We start from the raw sequence: 21036 nt of genomic DNA on the forward strand, positions 1-21036 counted from the left end.
GTGTAGTGGGTCTATGCTATTCACAGTCGGGTAACTTCTATCTGTAAACTCTAACGTTGTTTGCTGTCAAGAGTGTTCTGGTCCGAGCTTTAAAAGTAAAATGCGCGAACTCTGAGCATCACACTAGTGCTATTATAGTGCAGGCCAAATACACAAGAACAAACAATACACAGCATAGGATTTGTTAAATGAAGTTACCATGGCGACGTTTGCCATTAACGTATGTATATCTACATTGCATTCTTCGATCCAAAAGCAAGCCAATAATTTATAGTCAAGCGTAAAGGGTGTTTCCATTCAGAACATTCGTGACTCATTTCTGACTTCTGAAGCGTGCACTAAGCTGTACAGGGTATGTCGGTCGGCGACTTCGACGGACTCACAATGAAGTCGTCATATGCGATGAGGCTCCCACTGTGGGGAGTGAGGTTCGGTGAACCGTTGGAACCCTTGGTAACAGTGAAGCGACTTGAGTAGCTGCAATTTTAAAGTTAGCATGATTCTATAAAACTGCTATGGTGCTCAAGGAGCGGTGAAGGTGGAACGTACTATGCCAGAGAACAATTGCCACCATCAAAAGTAGTCTCAATGACACCAAGCACCTGATAAGTCTTCTGCGCAGCCGTCTCTGAGGAAACGGTAGTCACATTAGGCAAATGATCCCAATGCTTGTTGCCCGCTGTCGGGAGTAGCGCCTGCTTCAATGCGACAATCTGCTCGGCCCCAGTGGCAGTGTTTTCAAGAACAATGAGCTTCCCATCCGCTGTAAAGAAATTGGTGAACCTTGATGTAGCAGCGGGGTCCTCAGCAGAGGCATAAAGCCTACAAAAGAAACTTAGCGATCTACCTCTTGAATGCACTCGTAGGGGACTTCTTGGGTGGCGTACTCTTGCAGAAAGGGCTTAAACGCTGCATCAACTCCAGTTCCTGCTGAGTATAAGGACATGTCAACTGATGCAGCCATTCCCACGAAACACGCAGGAGCGATGATAGATAGTAGCTTCATTTTAGTGATTTTTGTATTGATGGTAAAAGAAGACAAAGGAGTAGTGGATCATCAAATGTCTGGGGGTTGGAAGTTTTTATACCCGGGCATGCCAGTACCGCCGCTGAATTACTCCACGGAAAGGATTCCTTCTCGACTCGCACCGGCTCTTCTTAGCATCATTTAGGATGAAATAGTTTGACATATCGTCACCTGGATTTCCCCAGCTAACCGTCCAGACTAGAGTCGGGCCGAACCGTCGAATCGGGCCGGACAGATTTTGTACTTATACTGCAAAATGGTAGGCGCGTACGTGGGATTGACGGAGATTACTCCTTTAGTATTCGAAGGAGGATAGAAGTGGAACTGTTTTAGTCATGCATAGATAACACGATGCGATTCGGAAGATAACTGGGGCAACCCTTGGACATGGTAATAGGGGTATCCCGAGTAGATCTAGCTTTTGGGTTCTAGTGCGAAATCCTACCGGATGTACCGGTGTTCTGACACAAACTTAAAGGATTCCGTGAACGAAGCCTTGATTTAGGTATTCGTAGGGAAAGTCTCTGATAGGGCTATGGGTTTGTTATTGTGCTATCATACTAGCTATTGTTATAATTAGAATATATGTGGGATAAACAGTATGTCTCTGCCAAGCGGTGTACCTAGCTCGAACTAGTAGCATTGAGAACAACGCTAAAAATTTGGACGAAAGAGCCCAGACCTTATCTTTACTCTACCCTCATCATATTCTACCCTGAAAACACTCTATATGGTATGTGAAGTCATCTTGAGACAGAGGTTGCTTGACTCATTTGGAGGAAAATCATAAGCAAAGCTAGCAAATTTAGATTTCTCAAATATTCCGCCATGGATGCTGAACCCCTCAGTCCAGGTCACTGACAGCTGCATTTTTCCATTTGCCACCTCAGCAACTATCTCAAAAAGTGCAGCAATTGCACCGTCGACCATATCAGTAAAGGCATAGTCGATTTTGAAGTCGGTGAAAGAAATGGGGCTGTCACTGTGGTAAGGCGTCCCCTCATTTTGCCCTATTTGGCCCCACCAGTGACGGCATACCCGTAGATGATACTCCGAGTCCAGACCATGCTCGCAGCAAGACCGTGCACTAGTTTTCTTGAGATAAGTTCGAATGTTTGTCTTTGTTGTAGAGAACTCACAAGGTAGCGATTAGCCATATGGACATCAGTGGCAGCGTCGCGCTTAGTGATCGCGCGAGACATGACGGGGTTGCCAACAATGACGATATCTGCAAGGATGAGAGTTGGAAGAGAAATGAGATCCCAAACTGCTATTGCGCTAACGGGGCTGGAAGTGGGGGCGCTTGGCTTAGCGGGTATTGTGCTGCATGCAAGGAACAATGACATCCACGTCTTGGTGCTGGTCAGGAACATCTTGAGTAAGAGAAAGCATTTAGTGATATGATGGTTGTTGCAATGATTGATTCCTGAAGCAGCTGGTTCTGAAAGTGGGCGATGTTGCAGGTGCTATCGAACAAGAATAGCAATAGTGTTTGACTCTTACGCTTACATAGTCCTCACTGCCGCGCTCATGGTCGCTCTTCGGAACAATTACTCTTTGTTGCTCATCGTAAGTACTAGTTCACACGAAACTATGTAAAGTATCGCCAATCGTCTTTCGAAGTGTGTCAGCTAATATTCACGTCGCATCTGGTCGACGTTTTGATCGATCGGAGTACGCGTAATCCTACAGTAATTCGGCATGGAAAATAAGTCAACCATTAATGTTCACACAGGTCGGACTACGGAGAGAGAAAAGGAGATTGAATCAGAATTCATCATATCCACATCAATTCAGCTTTGTAAGTTTCATTCGGTGGGACTGGGCGAATCGTAACAACGGTGATTTCGAGTCCGTGCAATCAGGCCCCAGCTTAGTGTAAAGAGTTGCAGTTACGCGCACGTGATATGAGCGATGCAAAATGAAGGACTGATTATCTCAATCTTGAAACATCGAGAAGTGTTACTTTTTGCTCACAACAATCACGACGTATCTTCAGCATTATTGTCTGATACATCGCAATATCTGAATCGTTACTATCATATATTTCCCTTAACTCTCGCTCATTAGATCCTTCATTTTCGCCGTTGTAAATACTGCTCTGCTATGCTTGCTGCTGATTCCGCTTCGGAATTCCACCCCGGCGCGCAGGTGCAGGTCCAGCAAAGCGATGCAACCAGCTGAAGGGTGAAATTGTCAGCGATTACAAGGGCTTCCAAGTAGCAATATACAAGTAGAGCGTTCTGATAATCTCTTTATATCAGGATTAGATATCCATGAAGCTACTTATCTAAAGAAAGGTTACTAGGGCAAGGGTATGAGGGCAAAAACAGGCGATAGTACCTGCTAGCTCCTTCACCCAAGCAGTGTGATCTAGATCGAGTCATCTTGCATTTGAATATTTGCCCTTGTTTGATGTGTCTAAAGACATAATTGAAAGTCTACGGTGGCATGTCTTGTCTGGGTATTGACAGCCGTTGTTCGTCTCGACCAACATGGCCGTTGACATTACTGCATAGAGCGGCTCTACCAAATGCTCGAATCAAAACCGTGGAATGTGAAAATGCGTGTTTGGCACGGATGTGCTGCCCGTGAGGATATCTAGTGTCGATGCATGTCTCGCCATTTCATCTCATTTAGACGCTTCACTTGCCCATGCCTGGTTTTTCTTCTGACCTTCCTATACTTAGAGGTATCTTTCAGCTTCTATCACTGGTATGGGCTCTTTTTGCATTGATGGCAATATGGATTATGTATCGTTGATGAATGAAAAAGACCAGGTCGATGTTACCTACTTATTGTTTCCAGTGGCAACACCCCAAAAGTACGCCGCCCAAGCACCAGCGATGAGAAACAGAAGTGCAGTGAACAAAGTTATGCTGACGCGTCGATTTTTCCTCCCTTGATCTCCTCTAGCAAAAGCTTCTTTCCGCTCATTGATGAGATCGCCTTTGATCAGCCTATTCTTTCGAGTCCATTGTAGATGACCAATGTCTGGATTGAAGACGCCACATGCCACAAGGGCAGCCGCGACGACAACAGATCCGGCGGCAAGAACCACATACACAATGACCACGTTATCATAGGAGTTGTTGTGGCGATCTTGAATGATACCGGTGATGATGCGGATGATGATGTTCATGCTGTTGTTCACAGCAATCTTGACCGCATATCCCGAACCAAAAACCTCTTGATACCACATGGACGTGCGGATGGAATCGATGATAACGGTTGGCCCGAACATGGATGCAACGCCGAATATGCCAAACGAAGCCGCTGTCCCACCAATGGTCGGACCCCAAGCGGCTAAGCACATGGAGATAAGCATACCGAGACCGCAGAAGAGCATAAGGGAGAGGCGGTTGCCAAGCAGGTCGACGAAAATACCAATTAGCGGTACCAGGAAAAAACCCAAGTATTGCGACATGGCCGAGTACCAGCCAGCTGTTACTGCATCAATATTGAAACGTAGTTCAGCCATTTCGGTGGCATTCTGCGAGTAAACGACTGCTGTGCTTGTTTGAAAAAGTGAAAAGGCAACGATTCCCCAAAACGGCCAGGGGAGCCTCAGCGTTTTGCCGATTTCGAACTTCTTGTTGCTCTCCGTCAACTTTTCACCCGTTGCTGGATCAGCAGTACCGGCGTAAATTTTCGTACACCATCGCGCGAAGAACCAGTAGATGAGTGTCATCAAGTTGGTGAAAAGGTTCATGAAGACCGCTGTCCAATACACCCAGCTAAAGTCTCCAGTCTTCTTTGCGATAACATTCGCGGTCGCTTTGCCGACGAAGGATCCGATTTTTCCGATTCCGAGCTCGAACCCAAGCGTGGAAGCGAAACCGTTCGAAGGCGCGAACCACGAGCTGAAGATTTTGTACTGGGCAACCTGGGTAGCGATATCCCCAAATGCCTGTACGACAACCCCGAATATCATGAATTTGTAAGAGCGGACCGTCGTCGCAGCAGCGATGAATATGGCGCCAACACTATAGATGGCGTTACCGTAAAGCATGGCATCTATGGCTAGTTGTCAGTCTCAGTAACGTTTATGCAGGGAGGGGGTACCGACTTGCACCACCAATTCTATCCGTGACAAGACCGCTAACAAGGATGAGAGCCGTTTTCATGAAATCTTCGCTCGCCTCCAGGACGGCATATTTGGCGTTGTTGATGTGCAATTGCTGTTTCCTGTCAACACATGCTGACGACAAGCTGTGAAGGTTATTGGTGATACCTTTTTCAATGTGCTCTTCATTGCCCCTGTCACACCGCTGCTCCAATGGGACCCAAACCCAATTGCCGTGACCAAAAGAACTGCAAACAGCTTCATCTTCATAGGAACCTCATTGGTTTGGGCAATTGACGCGCCATTGCTTGAAGCTTCCGCATTGCTGCTCTGCTCTTCGGCATTGTGAGTTGAGCCAGACTTTTCGTTGACAACACCATATCCCTGACCGATGGCGGGGAGCTTGGTGTCCATGGTCGTAAGACGTAGCAGCCGTCGAGAAGGGGAGCAGGCGTTTGATCAGATAAGATGAGCAGCCGGGGCAGTAATGACAGGCGGGTTTTGTATAATAACCTGGGACGGGTTGAGTTACGCTAAGCCTATGGCTCCACCATCAGCCCAGTCTGCGTTTCGGCCCTTTCTCTCGTATCGTTACTCGACAGCCCATGGTGCAAAAGTTGTTGAATGTCTCGGGCTCAGTAAGCATTCTGCCAGGTTCATGACAGGAGCATTGGCCGACGGACTATACTCAGTGCCCTCTACACAAGTCTATCCTGTCGATCTGGCTCTAGATGCAAATTCTGAACTGTACCGCGTAGGTCTTACTGTACATAAATGGCGATCCTCACATACTTGACACCCTAAGCTTCCATGGCACATAAGGAGCTAACGGCTCGGGGTCGCCATAGGGCATAGTATCTAGGCCAAGTGGACCGTGCAAGTCGAAAATTTTATCAGATCCTGCATGATAAGGTGCCTGGCATGGTACATCAGGAAGCGTTGCGATATCGGGCTTAAGGCACGGGAAGCGCGACGAGTTTGGGCCAGTCATGTGCCGAAAGTGGAAACCGGGATGCAGATTTGCTGTCCTAATCCATCTGGTCGTGCTACATTCGACGTGCATTTAGACACAATTAAATACGGAAATAGGTAGGACAAATGTCTCGAATAGATGAAGCGGATAACGGGTGGGTGATGGATGGACAGATGGGAGTATAAGACGGTAATCGCGAAAACGCGTCGTGAACACCCAAGCGGGCAGTTTTTCTTGGCACGCTAACCTTATTTGACGCTTATGCACTGCGGCCAAGCGTGTGATGTTTTGCTTCACAACACCTGGACTCCGTTCAGGCATACTGTATGGATAGTAACAACCAGTTGAACAGGTCCATGTGCCATTGCTATCCTATCAATTTAATCTAGGATATTGGCAATAGTATATCGAGCGGACGTTGCTTTGCCAAACGATATATACATAGCGCGTTTGACCATTGACACGCAGAATTTGCAGGCAGGTAATTGGGCACTGGCAACATTCGACCAACATTCTGCCATTTCAAGCTACCATCCCGACGAAGAAATGGCCAATTTCCAGAGTGCCAGCAATCGGTTTCTGGCCTGGTTCAAGGATTGTGGAGGCGTCTTCCGCGACGATCTTCTGGAAGTTCGAGACCTAAGGTCCAAAGACGCCGGTCGCGGCATCAGTAGGTTGAACATCATCGCAGGCAAGGAGTCATCGTAGCGTTGACTTTTATGCAGTTGCGAAGCAGGATATTCCAGAGGACACCACCCTCTTCACAATACCAAGGAACATCATCATCAGTATACAAACGTCAGACCTTGCCGAGAAACTTCCTGGAATTTTTGAACAACCCGTAGATGCGGATGATGACAACGAGGACGACGACAACGAGGACGACCAGGACCATGAATCCGAAGCATTGGATTCATGGGGCTCATTGATCCTCGTCATGCTCTACGAGTACTTGCAGGGTGAGGCTTCACGATGGAAAACTTACCTTGACATACTTCCGCAAGCTTTCGAAACCCCAATCTTTTGGACACCGGATGAACTAAAGGAACTCGAGGGCACATCTCTTACAACGGAAAAGATTGGAAAAAAGGAGAGTGACCGAATGCTTCGTGAACGCATTCTGCCCATTGTCACAAGCCATCCCGATGTATTTTCTCCGCCCGGCGCCCCTCGCCTAAACGAAGATGACCTTCTCTCGCTCGCACATCGCATGGGCAGCACCATCATGGCATACGCTTTCGACCTTGAAAATGAAGAGGAGCAATCCGAGGACGAAGAGGATGGTTGGATCGAGGATCGAGATGGCAAGAGTCTGATAGGAATGGTGCCCATGGCAGACATGCTCAACGCCAACGCCGAATTCAACGTAAATTTCCCAACCTTTCCATAAGAGTCGCGCTAACACGGCGCTTTTGTAGGCTCACGTCCACCATGGTGACCAGCTGCAAGTCACCTCCCTCCGCGAGAGCATCCCTGCCGGATCGGAGATATTGAACTACTACGGGCCTTTACCTTCATCCGAGCTACTTCGGCGATACGGCTACGTGACATCTGAACACCACCGTTACGATGTTGCTGAAATTTCTTGGAGCCTTGTTCGCACAGCACTTGCCGAAGAACTGAAACTATCAGAAGATACCATCGCGGACATTGAAGTAGGGATTTTCTTGTTACCTGCTAGCACTGGTGGAAATGTGTGCTGACATCAGTCAAGGGCGACGTTGAGAGAAAGCTGGAATCGGAGCTGGAAGAGTTTTTCGTCATCGAACGCGACGCGGGTGAGCCGTCGTCATATGGCACGTTAACCCAGCCACCAGTGCTTCGTGAAATCTCAACTGAACTCGAAGAACAAACAAAAGCTTTCCTAAAAGCTCTAAAAAAGCGAGATCCCAAGAGAAAGCGGAGCGAGACTATATGCAATACAGTCTTAGAGAAAGCGTTGAGGACTAGGTTGGGACAATACCCTACCTCAGCCAAGCAAGATGAATCGCTCCTCAGTAAAGAAGGTCTAAGCAAAAGGCATCGCATGGCTGTTGAAGTAAGATTAGGCGAAAAGCGCTTATTGCAGGAAGCATTGGCCCTGGTCCAAGCCGGCAAGAATACGGTGCGTGAGCATGAGGAGGAAGGACGAGTGGGAAAGAAGGCGAAGCGCGCATCTTGAACAGTTTCAAAAAACAAATGTGATTGCCGCCTTATGAATTCGGTCTACACTAAAACTCTTAGACAATCGAGGTCACTCGATGTTTCGTCTGCCTGCGTATATTGATCGTATACCGGCTAACATGGCAAATACGTTCCATCCATTCCACCTGCTGGGGCGGCAGCTATATATGGTTCTTTCTATCTTAGTCCTTCGCTTATCGAAAAAGACGATTGCCCGACATAGGTAAGCATGAATGGAGAGTGGCCGGTGCTCAGCGATTGTTCGCTTTCCGACGTTTGCGCGAACTCACCATTCCTAGATATGTCGTGTCCAGGTCTCTACAACTGCCAAAAATGTGATTAGACACGTTGAGCGTACTTTCAGCAGCAACTATGGAAGGAAGCAGTTATCGCCGTGAAACCTTACAGCAAGCGCAGTGCCCATTATGATGCAACGTTACTGCATTTACGTTTCCACAACTCCGTCCTGACCCACCCTTTCGTCAACAAAACACTCCAGTATTCTTCATTCGTATACACTTGCGAATTGCTTTAGACTGAACAACGACGTCAGCAAACATAACCATTCACTTCGTGCAATACCTCATTCCCCGCTTTGCACATTCAAAGCAGCCTATTGGGCCAATCGTATTCGGAGATAGCACGCCCAACACCTTTGAATTCCTGCCGATACTCATATCCTTTGCACGTCGATATTCACGTTCATGGAGTAGAGGGCAGCAAATCTCAGCGTCAGATGTATTACGCACGATCGCCCACAATTAAAACTCTCTTCAAGGCCTGTTTTTTTGAACAGGATCATCATGGCAATGTCATTGGCAGGATCCACATCAAACGCCTCTCCTCTTCGAGCGTCGGGCTCTATATCTAGCCTTGATCTGGAAAGCGAAGTATCATGGGGCGACGAAAGAAAACGCCCTTTCTTTCCCCCGCCAGATGAGGACATATTCCCTACCGAGCAAGCCTTTTTGGACAGTCTGATTCCTGTGCCTTTAGAGACTGTTGAGTATGACAAAAGAGAATGTGCATTCTGCCAAACACGTTATGGGGAGACCCCAGATTCAAGATCGGGTACCCCAGAGATGCCAGTCAGATTACGGTGCGCTCATGTCTTTGGCGAACAGTGCGCACGTAGACATTTCGGTCAACGCTTAATCATCGAGTTCAATCTCCGCCCCATAGAATTTCACCCAGGAACCAGAGGCAACGTCTTGATCTCGAATCTATATCGCTACGTTGTAGAAATGAACCAATACCTGGGCGACTTCGACCTCTTTAAAGGCCTCCTCGACAATCTCTATGACACCGGACGCCTAAATCGGTTTTTTGGGCCATAGTGGGGTCCCATCGTGGTTCAAATACGAGAATACATTGGTGTGGGAGATTGCAACAGGATTACAATAATGGAAAACGCTGTGTTGGTCCACTAGCAATTGCCTGCATAGGATAGGGATCCGAACCTCATAGTAGGCGATTACATGCTACTGCTTTCCTCTCTTGGGTCTTTCCCGCCATTTTTCCTCGTGTCATCTGCAGCAACAGACCTTGAAGCGTCAAAACACACGAGTGAATCGGCGACTAGCAGTTCGGGTACAAATGCTAGCGTCGCTTTGCATACACCAACGATGCCTCTCGGAGGTTCTGCTGAATCGAAAGAACAGGGTAAGCATTTTCACGTTGATGATTGGCTCTGGCTGGATTATCTCCCTGTGCACCACGATTGACATGAAGCAGCAAAGAAGAAACGCTTAAAGGAACGATTTCCTGTCCTGGTAGCCACCGAGTTGGCCAGAATTTACGCAGAATTTCGAAAAAACCCTAGTGCTGCGACACCTTTCAGGGCGGATGCACCATATTGTAAAGGACCTTACCTACACTTGGTTGATATCAAGATGCACAAGAACGTCCCTGCACAATCAGTGTACGAGGTGGAGCAACTCGACGACGAAATGTTGGATTTTCACTTGATGGATGACGACATGGACAATGCCGACATGGAAGATGAAGTCCGACTCAGTTACCTGGTCCCATTCCTCTGCCGCACGAACTGCAGTGATGCATGCTGCAAAGACGATAACGATGAGTTTGATGAGATTGAGAAGCTGGTCGATGCTCCGCCGCCGTCCCTTCTACGGTGGAAGGACGAAGAGAATCACCCAACTACTTGCCCTTTTTGCCACAAGGTCTTGTTTCTCAAGGAAAACGATTCCCGCGTCATACGTATACCGGATTCACAAACTGCCATCCATGGCACTGAGGCTAGCGATTGTGCGTCTGCTGATCATGGAGATGGTCATTCTATTCAAAGCCACGAAGATCGTAGTTTGTACACTCGCAACGGAGATCTGACTTCCAGTGATGAACACCGGGATTCCGATTCCAGCGAAGATTCAGCTCCCTCGCTCTAACCTTATTCTCTTTCCTGGCTTTTCTTATTCAGAGTATAAACACCCCACATTGTTTGAATTTGAATATTTCAATGATTTCAGTCAGTTGGTATTGGCTATCATACATCGGCTATCGGGTTTCGGGCTTGTTATGCTGTTAAAAATCGACGATTGGCGTTATTCCACAGCTTTACAACACCAGTTATGGAAGTGGTAATTTCATCGCGCAAGTCCACAAATTTGCGCGCCCATATTGTGAACAGGTACATGTCTGAGATGATATGCTAACGCCCCGTCTCCTTGATGATATCAAAGAAGTGATGGAAGCAAACAAAGTCTGATAAATCGATCCTGCCGACTGTGAGGACGACAACTCATCCAGAGCTCATCCGTGAGCCTTTCGCACTCTTTACATCTTGCTGCCCCACTACCTATCCCTCATCGCCCCGTTCCGCTCTGCAGCACCAATACATTTGCCAGCACCCACTCTCATCCCTATTCCATCATGCATAACCCCCATGTGCACTCTAATGTCTCTCTTGATCTCTCTCATCTCTTCCCTCCATTCTTTCATTTTTCCTTCGAGTAATTCCACTTGGGCGCTAAAGACTCGGTACAAGATGAAGAAGCATAAAGCATTGAACGCAGCGCATACGAGATTTTCTTTCAAGACGCTCATTGATATGTTTAGATTGGATTATCTCAGATTCCAAGTGAAGTGGGTAGGGCTGCCTGGGGGTGTTGATTCCGAGGATGTTGGCAGGGCTGTGGGACGCTGGAGGGGCTGTCTTTGAACGATAAACCGGTGTTTGTGATGACTGAAGTACTGGGCGCTGTAATTTTACTGATCAATCTTCGCTAGGATTTTGAAATTTTAACTCAACCTCTGCCGTGACCCATCGCAACTTATGTACCCTCTGCTCAAGTGGATTGGGAAACCTGCGGTTACAAATACCCGCAGTTGCCATAATTCCCTCATGCAAACGATAGGTCACAATGCGCAATTCTGTAGAGTTATTTGATCATACCGCAAGACGAGCATCAAGCTTTGTAGAGAAGGGGAATGTTTTGTTTTAACGGTCAAGTTTTCCATTACCTAAGCGATTCCCCAGACGAGTAACTGTGTGAAAAGGGGGAAAATGCCGCAACACAGAAACAACACTGGTGCTGATCAGGCCACCGCACAAAGGCTTATGGTTGCTTAATGAGTATGTGGTTGATGGAGAAGGAAGTAAGAAGACTGACTTTACGTCTGAAAGTTCTAATATGTACTTGAGATGGAAATACTATGCCAAGCAATCGACAATGGAGTCCAATCGAGACGACGCTTATAATCCACGGCTGTGGACCATTCTGGGCTTTTGTCCTCCACAAAATCCACTTCCTAATTCTATTTCGCATATTGTTGTTCCCCCATTGTCTGCCACGCCAAGAGGCAAGTAGGAATCTGTGGCACCAGTTGTATGCCATTGGCGTACATGTCACGTATGCTGATCGGCGTATAATTGTTTCTTCCGTCCTGTCTTTGCCCAAAACGTACAAACGAATCTCGCAGCCACGTTGGGTGTCGCATGGCCTTCTTTTGCAAGGTATGGGGGCTAGTTGGTACAACATTGGGTCTTTTCATGATTGGCGACGGCACAACTACTCCGAGAGATTAAGATACTCCTATCTTTATCACATACGATCCTGAAACATAGCAAGCCCTGTGGACTACTTACATACTATCAGAGTTTGGCCCCAATCAAAGGGGCTCTTCCACCCACGTACGCGCTTCTTATCCAGCGCAAATACGTAAAACATGGCTACTATTACGCGAGGATTATCATTTTAGCCTTGTGGTTACATACGTAATCGCGTGTGAAGACTCGGTATCATCCAGTTTCGCAGTATCCTTACCCGGGCTTACTGCCTATCCAGTGGCTCGCTTCGATGCGGTCATGGCCTGTGCGGCAGCTGGTAGCCCCCAATGTAACCCGCACCCACACCCACATGGAAACGAAACACGCCAGGCAACCGCAACGTGTCTCCGTCTCCGTCGCATGGCTTCTCCATCCTTCCCACTGCGGCCCGTCTCTCGTGCTTCGTGCCGTAACTAAGACTACGTAGGGGGCCCAATCTTTCTCCGCCAAGTCCAACAGCACCACTCCCGGGCTGCTCATTGTCGTAGGATTCCAGATCCTTTGGAGTTTCGGCCGGAGTTTCGGCGCATAGTACGGATGCAATAGACAAGAATGAAGCTGTACACGACTGGGAATGGATAATCGAAGGACTCCTACATACTCGGCGGTAGAAGCTCCCCGCTTCGAGCATTCGCCATCATCCTTGCTAATCCAATGGACTTGAGCGAAAACAGGCAACCATATTTACAGATAATCCAACTCTGGAACGAACAAAATCTTGTATTCCCCCATGTCTTTATTTGCAAGAACGAACTGTCAGTCCCCAGCAACAAGAAACCCCCACTAAGATACGGGTCGCGTGCACTGTTGACCCACCCTTTACCAGCATTTTCCCAAACAAGAGAGCCAAAACACTGGCGAGAACACCACACAGACATGCAATGACTATTCTACCGACTATGTTGGTGGCGTGGACGGGCATGGGGCACTTGGCAATGCAATTGCAAATTACTTTCGTCTCATGTGCCTGCAAATACGCGATGGATTCTCCGGTAGCAGGGTTCTTCAACTGTGCCACAATCGTGCAGAACTTTCATACAACTGTGGCAGGTAAGTGCTGGTACCTAGAGAAAACATGATAAAGGCGAGGGTAAGGCTCCATGAATCTCGCCACATCTTCAGAACGATCATTGTTGCATGATTGACACGTTCCCCTAACTATTACTATATCGTTCGTGTTAAGGAGGGTGAGCACACTTGGATTTCATTCAGTTCCCAGATTTTAACGGTGAGAAGCAGGCTGTAGAACGTCCAGACGTTATGTCTTCCCCTAACATTTCGTCAAAGAACAAAGCGTCGTTGGGAGCAGAGGATGTATCTTTGCGTCCTTTTACGTTCGTTTTTCAATCTGGAACTACATTCCCCGGTGCACGGATCGCAGAGAATTTCATCCGTTCTCGCGAATCTACAAAATCTCCTTTCGGAGCCGACGTTCCAATCCCGTCAGTTGAGCGCGAGAACTCTGTTTTGAGCAGCCGCGGAGTCAGTCCAAGCTCCTCGAATCCAACAAGATGGAACACCCCGCAAAGCCACTCGACAGTGGATACTGTCTGGGAGCAGATGAATACTCTAGAAGGCTTGAGATTGACCTCCGCACATCCTCTAGATAAGTGTTCCCGTTCACGTACGCCGAATTCTTCATTTTGGAATTCATTATCCACGCCAACAAGAGACAATGGTCCGGCAGCTGGTGATGTGGCTGAAAGCTTGGGCGCTCTTCGCCTTCAATCTCAGCAGTCTACCCCCATGCCATCTATCGCACCCTCAATCTATATCCCATCCCCATCTTCCAAAAGGACCTATCAAGTTGAATGCGAAGAGCCACCCAGTAACCCTTTTTATCACACTAAATTCCAAAAAGCACTCTCAGGAGCCATGTCATGCATCACCGATATGAACAAGGTCTTGTCTAGTACCAGTCTACATCAGGAAGCTGGGTCAACTGTCCACAGCCTTCAGCAACAGGCTGTGGATCTGGGGCGTCAGGAGCTTCCCTCGTTGCGTATTGTTGGTATGATTGGTGATTCTGCGGTAGGAAAGAGCAGCCTCATCAACTCACTACTCGATAAGCCGAACCTAGCAAAATCGGTAAGTAAGATCATATCAACTTTCGAAACAAAATTGCTAACATGGAATTGCGCAGAGTGGCAATGGTGCTGCTTGTACCTATACGGTCACAGAATACTTGTATCACGACAGTGATAAGTTTACCATTCAAGTCCAGTACTTTGACCGAGATGAGCTCGAGCATCAATTCAAAGACCTCCTGAGCGCGTACCGAAACATAAAGGACCCTCATGATAATCTGGAACCAGGGCAGCAGAACGAACAAGACCTGCAAGAGAACAAGGAAGCTTTGTTACACAAGGCCAATCTCGCGAGGCAAACTTTTGAAGCAGTTTTCACTCGGCATCTCAAAGAAGATCCCGAAGCCCTCTCACGCGAAGAATTCAATACCACTATCGAGAAGATGATGCTTTGGGTCCGGGAACTGCTTCCAGAATCCGAAGACGAGGAAACCTTTGCTACCGTTCAAGAGTGCGCTGATCGGCTGGTCATTCTGACTTCGGGGGCCGGTAATTCATTCTCGAGTTCACAAACTGGCATGCGCTGGCCCTTGATCAAAAGTATGAAAGTATACTTGAGAGCAGTCATACTGAGCAAAGGACTCGTCTTAGCGGATGTGCCTGGGCTTCGCGACAGCAACCTTGTGCGTGCACGGATTACGGAGCAATACATTCGTCAATGCGATCAGATCTTTGCCGTTCTACCTATCGAACGGGCTATTGACGACAAAAGTCTCGACAACATATTCAAATTAGCACAAGATGCAAACCTCTGCAAAGTCGACATAGTATGCACCAAGTCCGAACAAGTGAATCCTACAGAGGCTGCTCCTGAACGGCCAGAACACAAGGAAGCGATTGAAGTGCTTCGAAAAGAGATGGAAAGCATACGTGTACGCGTAAATGAGGTGGCAGAAGCAATCCGCGAAAGGAAGACACTCAATGTCAGACATGAGGATCTCAGGAAAGATGAAGGATACCGAGAGTTGGTGATGGAACATCACGAGTTGAAGGAAAGCATGACGTCAAAAGAGCACGAGCTCTTCCGCCTGCTCGTTGAAATCCGCAATACTGCAGTCATTGCTAAACTCTCCGCCAAACACCGGAAACCGGAAAGCGAAAAATTTCCCGAAGTATTCTGTGTGAGCAACTATTTGTACAAGGACAATCGTTCCGAAACTGGTCCAGTGGATCTTGCTGCCATCCGCCTTAGCGGCATTCCGCATCTTCGACGATATTGCATCGGAATTATTGCGGAGAGCCATTACCGAATATCTAGGCAACTAATCGATCATGAACTCCCAGCATTCCTTGGTTCGGTTGAACTATGGGTAAACTCTGGAGGCGGTAATGTCACGTTGGAACAACAGGGAATTCGCGAGATTCTACCTAAGATTGGTGAATGCTTGCTCAAGGTACGGAACTACTTGACTGTTACATGCTGATATCCGCATGTCGCATCCAATGCAAACAATCTCCTCGCTTAGCTGTTTGAGGCAAGACCAAAAGGTCACGCTGACTTTCTCCCGTAGTTTGAAGACGAAGAGATTTTGGTTAATGCCATATCGCATGTCATGCTAGGGAAGTTTAAAGAGACGATAGCGGATCGTATGAGTATGTTCCCACTCGATCTATTCCATTTTTGCTCTCTTCATTAACTTTTCTCAAGCTTCCTCGGCTACAAAGTGGTCTAAATATGCCGAAGAGGCTAACAAACCATGGAATATAGTATGTATTTAACCTTTTGGTATAGATGATACTTGACGGAATATCTGCTGACTAAGTACTAGTGGAGTCCTGCTTCTTACTCTGCATTCTGTCGCAATCATGGAAACCATTCTACATCAGCAGTTGGCTACCATAATTGGAACAAAGAAGCGATGGCATGTTTGAAAGAAGACATGGAAGTTGTTTGGAAATTTTTTGTTATGGATCTGGAAGAGGCGTTGTTGAAGCTAACTGCCAACATAAAAAAACTGCTTGACCATATGCACTTCTTGGCAGAGCCTAGACGAGGAAACGGAGCGTTTTTGGTGCGAAGCCGCAATTCAGTAATGTGGGGGCTCTGCAATTCCCTGAGGCATCGCAGGGATATTGTACTTGATGGTATAGAGGAGAGCCGGGAAGATTTCTTGTCAGAGATGGCCACACTCAAAGTGAATACTCTTGGATCTTTACAAACAGCGTTCGTAGGAGAGTGCATGAAGAAGACGTATGATGAAGCCAACAGTATACACGGTAAGTAATTTTTCTATCAGCATAATCTTTTGTGGTACAGTGCTGATGTAGATCTAGGCCCGGGGTGCACAAAAAAGAAAAGAGCATTGATCACTGGACGATTCGGCTCCGAGCGGTTGTTCGTGGACATGCGGAAAGCATGCAGGGCTGATTTTGCACGTCTCGCAGAAAAACTACAGGATGACATGTGGAGTGTGCTGCAAGACCAGATTGCTTACATTGAAAGAGATCTGAACGGGTTACGAGAGAGCCTTGCAGAGATGGACAGTGAACGTGATCCAGGTTTCAGGGACAAAGTACAAAGAGCAATGGTGGATACTGAGGAGAAGATTGCCGAGGCTCAGCAGCTTATTCGTGAGGCAGAAGAGGAGATGAAGGCGCGAGCACCTTGATTTCTTTTTGTATATTATCTTTTTTTTGCAATTACAAATGTCCATCCGTTTCTTGCATCAACTGTCGCTTAGCTATGTACTCACTTTTTCATAGCATATCACTTGACAGCTCAAACATGGAATTGATATTAAAGAAGAGATATCAAGACTTGTAAAGTTTGGTTTGTCTTGGGATTGTATTTGCTAACGGGAACGTCTTTGTTGCAGCAGGTTGACTGTGAGTAAGAGGATGAATGTGTTAGCTTTTACTTTGCCGCTGACATTGTTGTTGTTCTTTTTTTGGGGGAGTGGGAGGGGAAAAGAAGATTTACGGGGCCACCGCTGTACACGCAGCAGCTAGAAGAGCCTTCGCCACCATAGATGCCGCCCCAAATCGAGCAGCTGCCGAGAAGGACAGCTAGAGCTGCTGCTTGGGCTACAGGAGATTCGGCTACAGGGGCAGCAAGGATGCTAGCGGTGCCGCCGAGGGCAAGAACGATAGTAGAGGCGTACATTTTGGATATTGCGGTTTAGTTTCCCAAATTTTTGGAAACTAGATTCTTTCGAAATCAATATTCAATCTCCATTAAAGTACTGCACACTACCGGCGTTAGTATAAGTAAGCTTGTAGGGATGTCCTCGTAGGGAATCAAAGCAAACCTACATAGACCAATCTATGAAGTTGGATTTCGTAGAATTTTTAAGGAACACAGCATGATTACTCTCCCATGTTTAGGAATCTAGTTGTATTGATTTTGCTCCCTAATAGTGTATCTGAAATCGTAATCGTAATGGCTTCGCTTGCAGGATTGATGGAGTTGTTAGCGACGGGCATGCAGTTGGAAACGAGCTAGAAGAATTGCAGAAACAAACGAGCTGTAACAGGTATACGGCTATAAGTATTGGGAGCGTTGGTAGTTGACTCTAAGGATAATTCTGCGGGAAAGTGTAAGAAAATTACCAGAAGAGGTCACATCGCCCGTTACTAACGTGTCTGTCCCCTGTGCCCGAAGCTTCCGATCGGACTAATTGATTGCTAAACTATAACTATCCAAATTCGTAAGCTAGGGGGCCCGATTAAGCCCTCACTTAACCAATAAGGGACTGCACTAAGCCAGAACATGCTGCGCTAAGCTATCAGCCAAAAAATAGATTTACAGCCTCTTGCAGATGTCCTCGATAATCTCATCCGTCTTCGCCTTGCCGCCCATGTCTGGGCTCAAAAGCTCACCCTGCTCAAGATTTGCATCAACAGCAGAGTAAATCTTGGCGGCGGCCTCTTCCTCACCGATGAACTCGAGCATGAGGGCAGTAGATCGGATGGTGGCAATGGGGTTGGCAATGCCCTGGCCCTCAATGTCGGGGGCAGAGCCATGACAGGGCTCACCAATGACGAAGTCTTTACCGACGTTGGCAGAGGGAACGAGGCCGAGGGAGCCGACCAAGGCGGCAGCACCGTCGGACAAAATATCACCATAGAGGTTGGGGGCGACAATGACGTCGTAGTCCTGAGGTTGGCGGAATAGCTTGTAGACCATGGAGTCGACAATCTGCTCCTCAACGCCAACCATTTGGTATTTTGCGTCTTGCAGAGCGCGGCGCGAGGTCTCGCGGAAAAGGCCGTCTGTTTGAGACAGGACGTTGGACTTGTGGGTGATTGTGACGAGTGGGCGAGAGTGGATGGAGTTGCCGCCAGCATCACGGACGCGCTGCCGTCGCAGGGCAATGTCGCCGGCCATAGCAGCAATATTGAACGAGGCCGTCTCGGAGATGCGCTTGATAGCCTCGGCAATTTTGGAGCCGTCGGGGGCAGTATACGTCCTCTCCTCCTTGACGTAAAGGTCCTCGGTGTTCTCGCGCACAATGACCAGGTCTACGTCACGCAGACCTCCCCGGACGCTCTTGACAGGGCGCACGTTTGCGTATAGCTTCATCTTCTTCCTCAGTGCCACAATAGGGCTGGAGTAGCCCTTGGTCTGGACCGTGGGCGAGCTGACGGCGCCAAAGAGGGCGCCATCGCAGTCGGACTTGAGCGCCTCGACCGTCTTGTCGGGCAGAGCAGCGCCTGTCTTCTGGAATGTCTCCCAGCCCGCCTCGTGGTGCGAGAAGGAAAACTTGAGGCCCAGAGATGAGGGCAGAGCCTCGAGAATGCGACGGCCGGCGGGGATGACTTCGCGGCCAATGCCGTCACCGGGAATGAGGCCTGTTGAGGTTAGTGAGTGAGTGAGCAATTGGTGTTGTTGTAGACGATGTTGTGGGGGAGGAGAAACACCAATTGGCTTTTGCAAACCAGCCTCAAGGTTTCTGGGGTGCTCTATGGGAATTTCCTACCGATCCTCAGCGTGCGTGCGGCCATTATGAAGCTGTGACACAAAAGAAGTCGATGTTATGCGCCTGGGAATTTTTGGGGTTGCAGCCCGCCGAACTTCGGAGCCCCGGGTTTATCCGTGCTCTCCGCGACGTGCGCACTGCTATGTACTACGTATAGTCGAGGATGTAAGAAAATCAACTTTGTATAGAAAATATTGCCTGAAGTGATGACATGTCAAAAGATTACTGATTTCATCACTCTACACTTTTTAGAATTGACAAGCTTGTGCCCTTGACAAGGCTGTTGATTGGACAGCCGGTACAACTAGCGATGCCCGTACCCCGTGGGGGAGGGCCAGTCTCATTACCTGTAGTAGTAACACTAGTAATACCACAAACAAAAGACCGCCCTTAGCATTTCTAGCCCAACTAGCCATAGCTCTGTATATCTATCATACATTCCAATACCATAACACCGCGCTGATGCATACCCTTCAAGACCCTGCGCATCATGCAAGACTACGTCATGTCCTAGTCCAGCTCATTGTCTTTGCTGTCTTTCCCTGCCTCCTTCTCTCCCTCTTTACTATGGGCCTCTGCAAACTTCTCCTCCGCGTCCTCGACACCCTCCTTCTTAGCCTGCTCGGTGGGCAGCAGCTCAATGACCACGACAAAGAGCTCATGGTTGGTCTCGCGGTTCTTGAGCACATACCTAAGTGTATGCGAACTGATTAGTGAATGGTCGCGTCAGCTCCTCATTCCGGTCCAAAGAAAACATTAATGTGTGGCCACATCCCAGAAAAACTAACCCAAACGACTGTAAGAAAGGATACTCACCGCAACGGTTGTCCATCCCAATGCCTGATCATGGAAATGTTTGGCAGTCCATAACCGATCTTGAGCGAAAACTCATTGAAGTCCAGATACGGGTTGAAAAAGTCGCATTGGTACTCTCTGCCTGCCTCAAAGGTAAAGTCCTTGCGATTTTGCTCGGTAAGGAAAAACTTCTGCCGGGCACCCGCCTTATCAGGTATACCCTTTTCCTTCCTGACCGTAGCGCCGTCGCCATCCGCGCCCTCTTCGTATACAACGACCTCGTCCTCGGAGCCGCTCTTTTCTACATCGCCCTCGGTCTGCACCTCTCCTTCCGGATCCTTGTCTCCAGATTGTTTGTCCTTCTTACTGCCGATGCGAAAGACGTTGATGGATGAAAGCAGCGCCCCGTACAGATACGGTTCATCCGCGTATACATCGCCATCCAGCCCGGGGTCAATCCACCACTTTACTATGCCAAACGCCTTGTCAAACAGCGGCGGTAGACGGTCGCGAATCGGATGATCAAAGTCGTTTCCAAACACAAGCTTATCGCCTGCAATGTCCTGCTTCGGGGTAAAGGAAAACGATATCGAGTAGCGGTCGTATGGGTGTTGGGGCGTGGAAAAGTATGGTGACGTCGATGGCGAGCCTTCTGGTAGTCCTTTGGAGTTTGAGGTTAGTCACTGATGGGCGGGGCATGAGGGGCAAATGTACCGCGATAGTCCTTGATGCGCATATGCACTTTCGCGTCAATAAGGTCCGATGATATGCTCACTGGCTTCTCGCGATTCACAGGCACAGGCTCATGCTTGGACACATCGTACGTCGGCCCTGCGGTTACGCGCAGCATGTACTGCTCGTGGCTCGTCATGTCTTCCGATATATTTGTGAATGTGCGGATACTTTTTGGATTTTCTGATTCAGGTGCCAAATACGG

At 48.1% G+C, this 21036-nt stretch overlaps 9 protein-coding genes across 9 annotated transcripts; 4 read left to right on the top strand and 5 right to left on the bottom strand.

The window, feature by feature from the left end:
- Positions 1-167: 167 nt before the first annotated feature.
- COCSADRAFT_115299 (uncharacterized protein) lies at positions 168-1038 on the bottom strand. The gene is made up of 3 exons (XM_007700799.1): positions 888-1038; positions 550-822; positions 168-477 (listed from the first exon to the last, which is right to left on the bottom strand). The coding sequence occupies exons 1-3, from the start codon at positions 1004-1006 to the stop codon at positions 339-341; spliced, it is 531 nt and encodes a 176-aa protein (XP_007698989.1). The 5' UTR covers positions 1007-1038; the 3' UTR covers positions 168-338.
- Positions 1039-1753: 715 nt separating this feature from the next.
- COCSADRAFT_189647 (uncharacterized protein) lies at positions 1754-2400 on the bottom strand (the record flags this gene model as incomplete). Its single annotated transcript, XM_007700800.1, has 3 exons — positions 1754-2037; positions 2066-2114; positions 2167-2400. 3 exons carry the CDS (start codon positions 2398-2400, stop codon positions 1754-1756), a joined length of 567 nt encoding a protein of 188 aa, XP_007698990.1.
- A 1031-nt stretch (positions 2401-3431) lies between these two features.
- On the bottom strand, positions 3432-5883 carry COCSADRAFT_115302 (uncharacterized protein). The gene is made up of 3 exons (XM_007700801.1): positions 5262-5883; positions 5097-5208; positions 3432-5044 (listed from the first exon to the last, which is right to left on the bottom strand). Exons 1-3 carry the CDS (start codon positions 5505-5507, stop codon positions 3819-3821), a joined length of 1584 nt encoding a protein of 527 aa, XP_007698991.1. The 5' UTR covers positions 5508-5883; the 3' UTR covers positions 3432-3818.
- A 729-nt stretch (positions 5884-6612) lies between these two features.
- On the top strand, positions 6613-8227 carry COCSADRAFT_86793 (uncharacterized protein; the record flags this gene model as incomplete). The annotated part of the gene is made up of 4 exons (XM_007700802.1): positions 6613-6736; positions 6792-7432; positions 7485-7721; positions 7793-8227. 4 exons carry the CDS (start codon positions 6613-6615, stop codon positions 8225-8227), a joined length of 1437 nt encoding a protein of 478 aa, XP_007698992.1.
- Positions 8228-8990: 763 nt separating this feature from the next.
- Positions 8991-9566, top strand: COCSADRAFT_355427 (uncharacterized protein; the record flags this gene model as incomplete). The annotated part of the gene is made up of 1 exon (XM_007700803.1): positions 8991-9566. Exon 1 carries the CDS (start codon positions 9033-9035, stop codon positions 9564-9566), a length of 534 nt encoding a protein of 177 aa, XP_007698993.1. The 5' UTR covers positions 8991-9032.
- Positions 9567-9854: 288 nt separating this feature from the next.
- Positions 9855-10637, top strand: COCSADRAFT_159569 (uncharacterized protein; the record flags this gene model as incomplete). The annotated part of the gene is made up of 2 exons (XM_007700804.1): positions 9855-9891; positions 9964-10637. The coding sequence occupies 2 exons, from the start codon at positions 9855-9857 to the stop codon at positions 10635-10637; spliced, it is 711 nt and encodes a 236-aa protein (XP_007698994.1).
- Positions 10638-14044: 3407 nt separating this feature from the next.
- On the top strand, positions 14045-16994 carry COCSADRAFT_140480 (uncharacterized protein; the record flags this gene model as incomplete). The annotated part of the gene is made up of 6 exons (XM_007700805.1): positions 14045-14386; positions 14442-15797; positions 15897-15978; positions 16034-16092; positions 16155-16602; positions 16660-16994. 6 exons carry the CDS (start codon positions 14045-14047, stop codon positions 16992-16994), a joined length of 2622 nt encoding a protein of 873 aa, XP_007698995.1.
- Positions 16995-17664: 670 nt separating this feature from the next.
- On the bottom strand, positions 17665-19446 carry COCSADRAFT_35926 (uncharacterized protein). The gene is made up of 2 exons (XM_007700242.1): positions 19305-19446; positions 17665-19176 (listed from the first exon to the last, which is right to left on the bottom strand). The coding sequence occupies exons 1-2, from the start codon at positions 19327-19329 to the stop codon at positions 18128-18130; spliced, it is 1074 nt and encodes a 357-aa protein (XP_007698432.1). The 5' UTR covers positions 19330-19446; the 3' UTR covers positions 17665-18127.
- Positions 19447-19814: 368 nt separating this feature from the next.
- On the bottom strand, positions 19815-20970 carry COCSADRAFT_85819 (uncharacterized protein; the record flags this gene model as incomplete). Its single annotated transcript, XM_007700806.1, has 3 exons — positions 19815-20010; positions 20121-20760; positions 20814-20970. The coding sequence occupies 3 exons, from the start codon at positions 20968-20970 to the stop codon at positions 19815-19817; spliced, it is 993 nt and encodes a 330-aa protein (XP_007698996.1).
- Between the last annotated feature and the right edge of the window lie 66 nt (positions 20971-21036).

The sequence above is a fragment of the Bipolaris sorokiniana genome (assembly GCF_000338995.1).
Source record: "Bipolaris sorokiniana ND90Pr unplaced genomic scaffold COCSAscaffold_5, whole genome shotgun sequence".
Lineage (NCBI taxonomy): Eukaryota > Fungi > Ascomycota > Dothideomycetes > Pleosporales > Pleosporaceae > Bipolaris > Bipolaris sorokiniana.